The sequence below is a fragment of the Gopherus flavomarginatus genome, chromosome 25, assembly GCF_025201925.1.
Source record: "Gopherus flavomarginatus isolate rGopFla2 chromosome 25, rGopFla2.mat.asm, whole genome shotgun sequence".
Classification (NCBI taxonomy): Eukaryota; Metazoa; Chordata; order Testudines; family Testudinidae; genus Gopherus; species Gopherus flavomarginatus.
Window position 1 is genome coordinate 5,934,037 of NC_066641.1, and position 12,370 is coordinate 5,946,406.

Below are 12,370 nucleotides of genomic sequence, written 5' to 3' on the forward strand. Positions count from 1 at the left end.
CTGAAGAAGAGCTCTGTGTATTCTTGGAAGCTTGCCTCTCTCACCAAAAGCAGTAGGTCCAATAAAAGATATTACCTCACCCACCTTGTCTCTCTAATTTCCTGGAACTAACATGGGCTACAACAACACTGCATAAAGACAGTTGAGAACCTTGATTAAATGTAACTGAAGTTATATTAAAGTTAATAGAAATGTATTTTGTACAGTATTGTCAACACCAAATGTTCAAAAATCGTGTCAGGCTCTTGAAAAATCATGAGATTGGCTTTAAAATCATGAGATTATGTAAAAAATAATTGTTTTTGAGTTTGTCTTCTGCTTTTTGAGCTGGGGGGTGGAGGGGCTCATTTTGAAGCTTTCTCCACAGCCACTGAGACTGGAAACTTTTTCTTAAAGAATGAAGGTTGAAATCGTTGCACATCCACCTGACTCCAGGAGTTGGAGCTTTAAGGAAAACAATAATTAACGTGAGACTTATGACAAAATCATGAGAGTTGGCAACACTGAAAGTCTTAACAGATTGAGCTGGGTTTTCTGAAAAGGATTGGTTTTCCTTTTGATAGCCCGAATCTCTGAAGTGCTTTTTAAATGGATTTATCTGAACAACATGGTGTTGAGACCAGAAAGCATTTTCCATATAAAATGAGAAGTGTGTGTTTGCATGAAGAATTGCAGTCACGTTAATACCTGGTAGTATATAATTATGCTGGCTTTCTGTTGCAGGCCCAGCAAGGCAGCCCCTCTTCTACGGGATCAGGGAACACAGAGCATTCCTGCACCTCCCAAAAACAGATTTCCGTCCAGCACAAACAGACGCAGGTATAAACTGTAAAACCACGTTGCCCCCTTACATCTAAGCTTTACATTTGGTGCAGTTTCGGCACTGGAGGAGAGAACCGAGCCATGAGTCTTGGTAGGTGGCAACCTACTGGCTTCATCAGAGGACTGAGTTTGGACTGTTGGATCTATTTGTGACTCTGCCACCCTGTTGTCACCTTGAACAAGTCCCATGACCTCTTTGTGCCTCCATTTCTCTCTGTAAAATGGATACTTATGTACCTAACTGCTGATGGCGATTACTTGCTCTTTAGAACATTTTGAGACCTGATAAGACATACTCAGGGTCTAACTGATTTTCATATTTGGGGTCAGGAAGGAATTTTTCCCCAGGTCAGATTGGCAGAGATCTTGTGGAATTTTTTTTTTCTTTCCTATGCAGTGTGGGTCACTTGCTGGGTTAAAGTAGAGTAAATGGTGGATTCTCTGTAACTTGATGTCTTTAAGTCAAGATCTGAAGTCTTCAGGAGTTCAGCCAGAGGTTAGGGCCCTATTGCTGGCGTGAGTGGGTGAAGTTCTGTGGCTGAGGTGAGACTAGATCAGTGGGTCTTCACTTGGCTGCTTGCAGCCTAATCAGCACGGAGCAGTGCCCCATGTGACAGCCTCAGGACCACACGAGTAGTATATTGGATGCAGCCCACAATGGTAAATAGGTTGAGAACCACTGGACTAGATGATGATGGTTCCTTCTGGCCCTAAAGTCTGAGTCTAAGAAACAACTGCCAAATGGTACAGGCTGTTCTTCCCCACTGTACCCATAATTCCTGTTTGTTACAGGGATTCAAATACATAAGTTTTCAGAAACAAAGACTTGTCTGTTTCTGCTGTTAAAAGGGAACAGTTCAGTTCAAAGGAGCTTATTTAAAATGAGAGCATACAAATGGAAAACAAACGTCAGATGTAACACTCCCCCACAAGGCCATCATAGGGCTGTGTGAAGACTAGCGTCCTGTCTAATGAATAGTGTGGGTATGTGATAGCCAATCTGAGATCTTCAAGGTGCGCAGTCTTACTCTATCTACTGAAATTTTAGCTTGGAACTAAAATTCATTTGAAATCATGACTGAAGGGCTGTGCATTTTAAGCCTCCCCTCATGCTAGCTGTGTTGTTACTGCCTGGGAGAACATTGAAAACCAGAGGCCTTAAGGGCATGAAACAAAATTCAGGAAAGCAATACAGGAATCTATATTTACAGCAGAAGGTGGGGCTTTTGCAGTTCTTCAAATGCCACTGCGATTTCTGTGTTCCCCTTGGCCGAATTGTCTAACACTTGTCTGCTCATATCGTCTGACCTTTATGCTGCGGGTGTGCACCCTAGTAGAAGGAGAAGAGTGAAAATAGAATCCAGAGTTCTAGAATGCGCAAAGCCCTGCTTTCTAGAATAAACTATTGTGAACCATGAGAAATGGCCAGAGATGAATAAGTAGCAAGCTTTCTGTAGCTGAAATATTACCTATTTTCTTCTGACTTTGATTTGTGATGTTTGTCTCTGCAGTCTGACCTCACAATGGACAAAATATCTGCACTAGAAAACAATAAAAACTCTGACCTGGAGAAGAAGGAGGGGAGGATAGATGACTTATTAAGAGTAAGTGTGAACATGGAAAGGCTCTTGTAAAACCTGCTTTTTGGAGCATCCTGGTATTGCAAGAGTAGAACACATGCACAAATCAGGATTTTCTGTACTACATTTGGAGAAACTGGCGCTCTTGGAGAAGGAGGTAACGTGAATACCTTTTCAAAGGATAATTGGCAAATTGGTTAGGCTGAGAAGGGTGGTTCTTGGGATAGAAGCTGTGGGTAGTCTTGCCAGTATATGTAGAGATACCAAGTGTAGCAGTCAGTCTGGTCTGATGAGTGCAGTTATTCTGTCTCATTATTTGTAAGTAAAGAAACTTCTGAATGAACGGTTTCATTCTAAATGATGAGATCTAGTAGACTTGTCACTTGAATCCAAGGAAGTGATGGAAGCTATCCTCTAAATTAGAAAGCATATAAAGCATTAGAAAATATGCTGTGGGGCAGGGAACCCTACCTAGAGGACCTATTGGACGTGTAGGCATGCTGTCTACCAGAGGAAAGCAAGAGTCAAGGAGTAGAAAGCCAAACTGAACTTTTCCTCTTATTCAAGACACTTCTGTATTGAAAACATTTCATAAAAAAACTTGTTTCTGACCACACTAAGGCCCTTGTTTTGAAAAGACTATACTTGTGTGTCTGGCCTCCGTATCTAGGAGAATATGTATGTAAAAGAGAGATGCTTTTTATAGCATGGCCAAAAACCTGAAAGATTTTGTGGAACACCTTTCCAACCAGGATGACAAATAATTTTGTTTCCTAATGACCTCAAGAATAACTCCTAAAATCTTTTTTGAGGCCTACACCACTCGAGGCTTAACTGGATGCCAAATGACAGATTTTTCTGTTTTTAGATATGTCCTCTTCTAGCCTACAAAGGAAACACTCACTTATGCAAACGTGATGTTCTTGAAAAACATCTGTTTCCAGAAAGAGGGTCTATAGCAGGGCTGACCAGCTGTGCCAGAGAGCAATCCTACAGCTGAAAATGCTAAGGAAGTCATCTTGCTGCTTCCCGTCACTAGAGAAGGATGGTCCAGTGATTACTGTGCTAGCCTGGGACTTGAGACACTAGTTCAGTTCACTGCTGTGCTGTAGACTTCCCATGTGACTTTGGGCAAGTTACTTAGGCTATGTCTACACTACAGCTTATGTCAGCATAAATTATGTTGCTTTGTGGGGGAGGGTGAATAAATCACAAGTTACACAGATATAAGCGCCGTTGTGGACATAATTACACCAGCCCCCACAAGTGGCAATAGCTAAGCTGACAGGAGAGCTCTCTCTCGTCGACTTAGAGCGGCTACATTAGAGACGTTGCAGTGAACTCTAGTGTAGCCATGCCCTAAGTCTCTCTCTGCCTCAATTCCAGACCTGTGAAATAGGATAATAGCACTTCCCTACCTCCTGGAGTGTGGTGAGGTTACATTAAAGATTGTGAGGTGCTCAGATACTCTGGTAACGGGGACCAGATAAGTACCATAGAGAGTGGATTCACTTGGTCTTTTATCTTGACAACAAGTTGGCTGCTAATTTGCATTCCTCTGACCTGTTCCCTGGAGCCAGCTCAGTAGAGTACCTTTCAAGATGATATGTGGCTTGGCTTTTTCAGGGCAGCCTTGAAAGTGGAAAGTTCGTATCTTGTTTTCACTTACCTTATGTACTTTCTTTTTTAGGCCAACTGTGATTTGAGACGGCAGATTGATGAACAGCAAAAGATGCTGGAGAAATACAAGGAACGGTTGAATAGATGTGTGACAATGAGCAAGAAGCTCCTTATAGAAAAGGTTAGCTGCTAGCTTTCTGAGCCTCTGTATCCAGAGGTACCCAGCTTTGGAAAACACACTCACTCTGTCACGCCTGTCCTGAACTCTGGAAACTTGCTCTTCAGAATGGAGTGAAACTTATAGCCATTTGAAATACAGAATTAGAGCTGTGCGTTTTGAATCATTTCTCTGAAATGGTAATGGGTGATGGCTTTCAGAGTGCAGAGCCTTTTGGTTTAATTACTTTTGTCAACTTCAGAAGGAAACCAGATGAGTGGATGCTGAGCAGTATAGTCTGAGTTGTCGCATCTTATAATTCACTTGTCACATAGGATCACAGATGCTAATTTATACCTAGCAGTGCAAGAGAGTGTTGGAGGAGACTACACAAGAAGGCCCATGGCCCAGTAAGTGGGGGCTAGGACGTGCCAGGTGTCAGATGTGCTTTGTGACTTAGGGAAAATCATTTAACTTCTGTCTGTTTCTAGCTGTAAAATGGCAAATGTCTTTGTAAAACAGTTTGAGTCCTATTGATGAAAGCTCACTATAAAAATACTAGGTTATTGCTTACCGGCTTTCAGCATGTTTCAATGTTTTAAAGACTTTATTACAGTTAATGTTTCTAATTTACTCTTAAAAAAATTTTTTTAACTGTTTAAACCATTTACATCTGCTGCATGCAGGTATCGGGGGAAATATTGTGGCAGCACTGAAAACTTGTTTGAATTGTTTTAGCTGCAGCACTGATTGGTCTTAATTGGGCATGACCTCCTGTCTGTGAAAGTGAGGGATTTGTAACTAGCTGGAGCTGAATGTTGTGTAGAACAGGTTCTGTTCAAGCATCACTAACTGAGCTTTGCCAGTTGATCTTGATCCTTGTCGATGGCAATATTAAGAGTTGGCTAAGAATAGAGTATTTAAATACTGCATAACTTTCAGCTCAAAATTGATCATTGGTGGCTGCTGATCCGACACTTCTGTCTTGTCTTTCTTCAGTCAAAACAAGAAAAGATGGCATGCAGAGATAAGAGCATGCAGGATCGACTGAGACTGGGTCACTTCACTACAGTCCGGCATGGGGCCTCATTCACTGAGCAGTGGACAGATGGCTACGCTTTTCAGAACCTCATCAAGTAAGAGTAGAAGCATCCTTGTCTTTCTCATGAGGCAGAAAAGAAAATCCATCTCTTGTGCCTCTGATCCAAAGCACTTTTGACTAATATGTGAGCTATATGTGGTGCTCTGTACCACCCTTTAAATTGAAACTGAGCTACTATTTGACAATGCACAAACAATAGACAACAATTTTAGGCCAGACAGCAAAGAATTTTCTTCCAGTAAAAACTCTATTGCAGTTTAAGGAGTCAGAATCTAATTACCAGAGTTGGTGTGGCCAGGACACTGGACTAATGCTGCCTCTTACAAAAAAGGCCACAGTCATGGCCTCTATCTTACACCCATTTGAAATACAGAAAAGATAAAGATTGAATGAGTTAAAGGGACGCAACTTAAATTATATAGTGCTAATTATTACCTGTGCCTTCAGTTAGAAGTGAAACTTGATTAAAACTTACTTTTAACTCTTTTTGCAACTCTCATATCTTGGAACATTCGTGAAGTTAGTCTCACTTCTGGCTCGTTCTTCAGCACTGTTTTGGTTGCAAGCACTACAGGGGAATTGTTCATGCGTTCTTTAACAAATAGTGGAGACATTTCTCTTGGACTCAGGTTTTGTTTAAAAACTTTTTTTTTTTTTACAAATACCTAAGTTTTAGGCCAAAACGGAATTGCTCCTTTTAAGCCCATCTTAGCTGATGGTATATATTTGACAGCAGTGCACGTCTGTAGTGAAAACAGATTTGCTTTATAAAATAAATTCTTTGAGAGCAGCTGAACCTATAGAAGATCTAATGGCAGTAGAGTTCAAACCTGTTTCCTCTTGGGGAGAGAGAGCCTCCCATGTTCTCCTATCCCAGATCGACAGCTACCTGGCCATGGCGGTCTTATCTCCTTCCCTCCTCTGAAGCATCAGAGAAGGGAAGAAGGCGAAACCATTCTCAGTGCACCTGGCCAACTGTGCAATGCTGGGGCAGGGGGAATAGGACTGAGGAGGAGAGCAGGAATCCTATCCTGATTCTGACTTCAGTCTGCTTACACCTTGGATGTCATCTTGCCCACATGCTCAGGGTTTAGCTGATCGCCATATTTGGGGTCGGGAAGGAATTTTCCTCCAGGGCGGATTGGCAGGTGCCCTGGAGGTTTTTCGCCTTCCCCTGCAGCGTGGGGCACGGGTCGCTTGCTGGTGGTGTCTCTGCAGCTTGAGGTCTTCAAACCATTTTTGAGGATTTCAAAAACTCAATCCTGGGATAGGGGTTGTATAAAATTGGATGGGTGGGGTTCTGTGGCCTGCCTTGTGCAGGAGGTCAGACTAGATGATCAGATTGGTCCCTTCTGACCTATGAGTCTATGAGTCTATGAGTCTATGAGTCTATGGATCTTTAGATGGATTTTCACAACTGCATGTGTTATGGTTGGTCGCAACAGGCTGTGTATATTATTTTAAAGAAGTTTTCTAAAAGAGAAAATCCACAATACTTAACTTTTTTTCTGGCAACAATGTCCAGAGAGAGAGAGGAGCTGCATAACCCAGGAAATGGAAATGACAAAACCCTTTTACACAACTCATCAATAGAAGTACCCTGTAAATGCCTTCCTGGCCCAGGCCATTAAGTGGGACTTCCATGCAAATAAATCTCACATGAAGTAGTGTTTTATTTACAAGCATGCAAAGACACGAGCATGCACAATCCTCTGAGACTGAGTCACTTCTTTTTAGTCTGACATGGGAACCCATTTCATCAAGCAGTGCACAGATGGTCGGGGCTTTAGAATCTCCTTTAAGAGAAGAAGTCCTTCTTTGCTTTTGCTGCAAGAGACGTGAAACTAGAGGTGCTTTTGAAAGTTTTACCCGCAATCTCTAACTCCCATTTTGTGACTTAACTGCCAGAGTGTAGTTGAAAGCTGATGGACCTTCGTCTTCCAAGTCATTTTGGTGCTTTTCAAAATCTTACCCCGTGTTTTAAATTAAAATGGCAAGCAGTTTTAATGATAGCTTTCTTCTGCAAGAAGATGGCCCATCATTGGTGGGATTGAAAAAGGATTGAGTTGCTTTAAGAAGTTGCCTTTGAGAGCTAGGGATCACGTGACCATAACCTTGCAGTAGAGGATTCACTTAGCAGGCTGTGCTGGACTTCAGTGTTAGTCTTTAATGGGGAAAACAGCAATCTAGAATAGATCCTTTTAGAGACCTGTGAAAAGTGAGTGGCGTGAGTGACAAAGCCAACCATAAATCATGGTTCATTCCTGGGTTTTCTTTGATGGTCTCAACTCCTCACTAGTAAAGAGATCATCACCTGCATGAATATTGTGATTTGGGCACAGGATTTAATCTGTTGGAGGGTTTCTCATATTTCAGCGAATGAAGACTCCCTTGCTCTATAAATTGTGACTAACCTTTTATTGAGTTGAAGGATTTGTCACCTCCCTCCCACAGTTGGCATGTCTTTCCATACTTGGTGTTAAAACACTTGATTTACTCATCCTTAGAGTAGGTGATTTGAAAATCGTTTTGCTAATCGGGGGGCGGGAAATGTAATTAGTCATCTGTTTCCGTTACTTGTATCTTTATAGTCTGTCTGCCCCTTTCTTGGCCCACCCCACTCCCTCTCCCCAAGGCAACAGGAGAGGATAAATTCCCAGCGGGAGGAGATAGAAAGACAACGAAAGATGTTAGCGAAACGGAAGCCACCTGCCATGGGACAGACCCCTCCAGCAAGCAACGAGCAGAAACAGCGAAAGAACAAGACCAATGGAGCAGAAAACGAAACGTATGTTACATGGCTTTGTATTGGGACATTCCAGAGCAGCAATGTTTTTATAGGATATAGATATCTTCTGGGAAATGGAATACTGCACTCACTTCTAAGCTTTACTGTTTACCTCATAGACATTCCTTGTTAAAAAAAATTATTATTATTATTATTATTATAGAATAAATCTAGCATTCAGGAACTTGTGGCTGCAGCCCTAAATATTTTCTTTTGTCGTGAAATAGGGTTCAATGTTGCTCATAGCAAATTTGAAGAGTATAATTTTATTTTTTCATGTGCAAGCAGTATTTTTTTAAGCATTGCAGCTGCATCTGTATCTAGCCTCAGACTTGAGAGAATAAATGGTGCAAATATTTTGTTCTTTGCTGAAATTTTCCAATCAGATTTATCAAATACTCTCTCCAGATTCCAACACAACTGGGCATTTCACACCTCCCAATAAAGAAATGGTATATGAGTTAGGAGTATTTATCCCGTTGGGATTTCTTTTGAGGATTTCCAAATAAATCATCAGATATATTGAGGAAAGATTCTCCACATAGAAAGGACTGCTTTAAGTATTATACTATCTCCAGAGCACTTGCCAACATCAGCTAATTCCACTGGTGGGGAAGGGAAAGATCATGCTCTCTTCTCCAGTAACTGAATCTTTTCTCTTGTGCACAAGATGTTTTCAGTGAATTTATTGCTCTCCAAACATGCCATCTTGACCCTTCTGGAGACTAAAGCTATTTTTCTCCAGAACAATTTAGCGTGGTAAGTCCAGGCTTCCCTGCCTCCCCAGTAGGTGTTGGTCCTTCTTCCAAGCCAGGATTGTCTCCGAGGATGCTGGGAGTGGAGTTCAGTCTCCAAGCCCATTTCCTCTTTGTCTCTTCTGCTGACACTACCAAGGCGGTCAATTACCAAGTGTGTTGGATCTCTTGTGTTAAGGAAACCTTCCCACTAGGAAGTAAACTAATGCTTATCTACACCGATGTATAGTACGCCGCAAGCTGGGGTGTGAATCCACTGTGCCCTAGCCCTCCACATGCTAACTGTCCACATGCACCCTGCTGACATGCATTAACAGTTACTTAGTGTGCTGTGATCTAGTCCTTGAAACAGAACTAGTTTAAGTGTTTTACCTGTTAAATCATGTCAGCAGGGTCCACATGGACAGTTAGTTTGCTGCAGGCTAGTGTGGGGTAGCTTGCCACAATCTAAATGTTTGGGTAGATAAGCACTCAGTTCAGTTGACTATCTGGGTCTTCCATGAAGCACTTGGCCACCATTAACCAAGGCAGCATACGTACTGCTGACCTAATGGTGAAAGGCTCCATCCCCTATAGCCCAAGCTTCCGAGCCAGCTGTTCCGTCTCCCTGCCACTACTCCCAGACTTCTCTTCATTCCTGCCATGTTTTTGTCTCCCCTCTCCTTCTTTGGAGTTCCTTTCATCTCGTGTTCTTCTGTTCCTTACCTCTCTTTACTCATTCAGTCCTTCTTGGTTCCTAGAAAGGTCCATTCTGCACTCAGGGTCCCATGTAAATGTGCCCTAAATACAGTAAACCAGGATCATCATTTTGAATGGCTTTCTATATTTCATGTTGCTAAAACTGCTGTGTGGGGATTGCATGACTTGGTGGAGCTGATGAGAGCCCAGGGCACTTCGGCCTTTTCAGTTTCTGTTTCAGACTGTGCCCATGTAACAAAAGCTGCCACTGCTTTTTGGCACTCAGGATAAAGATGTCAAAGAATTAAATGAGCCATGGAGAGAAGTCTCCTCACTTACGGGAATGGTACTTCCTCTTTCATGGTTGATGCTTGTTGTCTGGTTGAATTGTAGTGGAACGTGTTACCTGTTCTTTGGGCAAGTAGAGGGCTTCCATAGCAAAGATAAATCCAAAACCATTAACTGTGGCTTATGTCACACATGTCAGTTGCTATATACTCCTTTCCAGTAACACCAGTATGTATCAGCACATGCACTGGGGTCTGGAAGTGCAGACTGAATGCCTGCACATGATTATTTTAAAATCTTGGGAAGAATAAAGACTTTTCACAGCTTGCAACTATAAACTTGAGGGGACAAGAGAATGTTTATGGCTGCTTCCCACTTCCTCTAGAACAAGAGTCGGCAGCCTGTGGCACGCGTGCCAAACACGGCACGCGAGCTGATTTTGAGTGGCACGCAACTGCCTGCCGTGGTCCCAGCCCCACTCAGCCCCCCTGCCGACCGCTCTCCCCTGTGGGGGCAGGAGGCAGAAGCTTGGGTCTGGAGCAGCCAAGCTTCCCCCTCCCCTGCTTCTTCCAGCATGGTGCTTTTCTGCCCCACCCCCTCTTCTTCCCTGCACCAATCAGCTGCTGGCCCTAGCAAGTGAGCGGGGGAAGAGCGGCAGCGTGTGCGCTCCGTAGAGGAGACAGAGCGAGGTAGGGACGGAGCCTTGGGGAAGGGAGTGGAACAGGGCATATCCCTTCCAGCCCCCTGCCCTGAGCGGCTCAAGGCAGGGGGCTGGGAGCACCCCCACGAGCCGAGCACCTCAGCCCCATGCCCTGACCCCCCACACACACTCAGCCTTCTACTCTGAACCCCCCCCACCCCAACACACCCCCAGACTTCTGCCCTGAACCCCCCTACACACTCAGCCTTCTGCCCTGCACCTCTCTCACACCCCAGCCTTCTGCCCTGCACCTCCCCACCCCAACACACCCCCAGCCCTCTGCCCTGCACCTCCCCACCCCAACACACCCCCAGCCCTCTGCTCTGACCCCTCCCACACACACACACTCAGGCTTCTGCCCTGAATCCCCCCACCCCAACACACGCCTTCTGCCCTGCATCCGCACAGCCCCATCCCTCTGCCCTGAACCCTCCACACACTCCAGCCCTCTGCCTTGATCCCTGAACTGCTCCCACCCCAGCCTTCTGCCCTGCATCCCCACAGCCCCATCCCTCTGCCCTGAACCCCCCACACACTCCAGCCCTCTGCCTTGATCCCTGAACTGCTCCCACCCCAGCCCTCTGCCTTGATCCCTGAACTGCTCCCACCCCAGCCTTCTGCCCTTCATCCCCACAGCCCCATCCCTGTGCCCTGAACCCCCCTACACACTCAGCCTTCTGCCCTGCACCTCTCTCACACCCCAGCCTTCTGCCCTGCACCTCCCCACCCCAACACACCCCCAGCCCTCTGCTCTGACCCCTCCCACACACACACACTCAGGCTTCTGCCCTGAATCCCCCCACCCCAACACACACCTTCTGCCCTGCATCCGCACAGCCCCATCCCTCTGCCCTGAACCCTCCACACACTCCAGCCCTCTGCCTTGATCCCTGAACTGCTCCCACCCCAGCCTTCTGCCCTGCATCCCCACAGCCCCATCCCTCTGCCCTGAACCCCCCACACACTCCAGCCCTCTGCCTTGATCCCTGAACTGCTCCCACCCCAGCCCTCTGCCCTGACCCCTGAAACCACTCCATCCTACCCCGATCTGAGGTCCAACCGCAGGCCCTGCTCAGCCTGCTGCCAGCCTAGGTGAACAGAACCCCAGCCTGGCAGCGAGCTGAGCAGGCCGGTGGTGTAAGATCAGCATTTTAATTTAATTTTAAATGATGCTTTTTAAACATTTTGAAAACCATTTTTACTTTACATACAATAGTTTAGTTATCTAATATAGACTTATAGAAAGAGACCTTCTAAAAACGTTAAAATATATTACCGGCACACAAAGCCTTACATTAGAGTGAATAAATGAAGACTCGGCACAGCACTTCTGAAAGGTTGCCAACCCCTGCTCTAGAAGAATTGCCACTTAGAATGTATGGCTAGTAAGACCAGGCCTGATGCTTGGAAGGGGCAAGACTTTTAATCAGGTGTTTTTTGTGCCTGATGCAGAATTTTAGGCTATGTCTACACTACTGCGATAAGTCTACTTATACTACGCAACTCCAGCTATGTAAATAATGTAGCTGGAGTCGACATACCTTAGGCCGAGTTACCATGGGGTCTACACCGTGGGGGATCGATGGGAGAAAATCTCCTGTTGACTTACCTTCAATAACTCAGACATAGGTTAGGGGTTTGTTATAGAAGTGGATGGGTAGGTTTCTATGGCCTGCTTTTTGCAGGAGGTCAGACTAGATGATCATAATGGTCCCTTCTGACCTTAAAGTCTGTGAGTCTGAGTCTTCTCGTTGGAGGTAGAGTACAGGGGTCGACTGGAGAGCTATCAGCAGTCGATTTGGCGGATCTTTACTAGACCCGCTAAATCGACTGTTGGGGATGGATCTCAGAGCGTGGATCCCTGCTGTAGTGTAGACCTG

General features: G+C 44.8%; 1 protein-coding gene across 5 annotated transcripts in view; it reads left to right on the plus strand.

Annotated features, from left to right (window-relative positions):
- TLK2 (tousled like kinase 2) overlaps positions 1–12,370 on the plus strand; it is a 56,695-nt gene that overhangs the window by 22,546 nt on the left and 21,779 nt on the right. For all 5 annotated transcript variants that reach the window (XM_050934939.1, XM_050934938.1, XM_050934941.1 and 2 more), the window contains 5 exons: positions 724–819; positions 2,334–2,426; positions 4,093–4,203; positions 5,179–5,315; positions 7,917–8,069. In XM_050934939.1, coding sequence (XP_050790896.1) covers positions 724–819; positions 2,334–2,426; positions 4,093–4,203; positions 5,179–5,315; positions 7,917–8,069 — 590 coding nt within the window. The remainder of the gene's footprint in view (positions 1–723; positions 820–2,333; positions 2,427–4,092; positions 4,204–5,178; positions 5,316–7,916; positions 8,070–12,370) is intronic.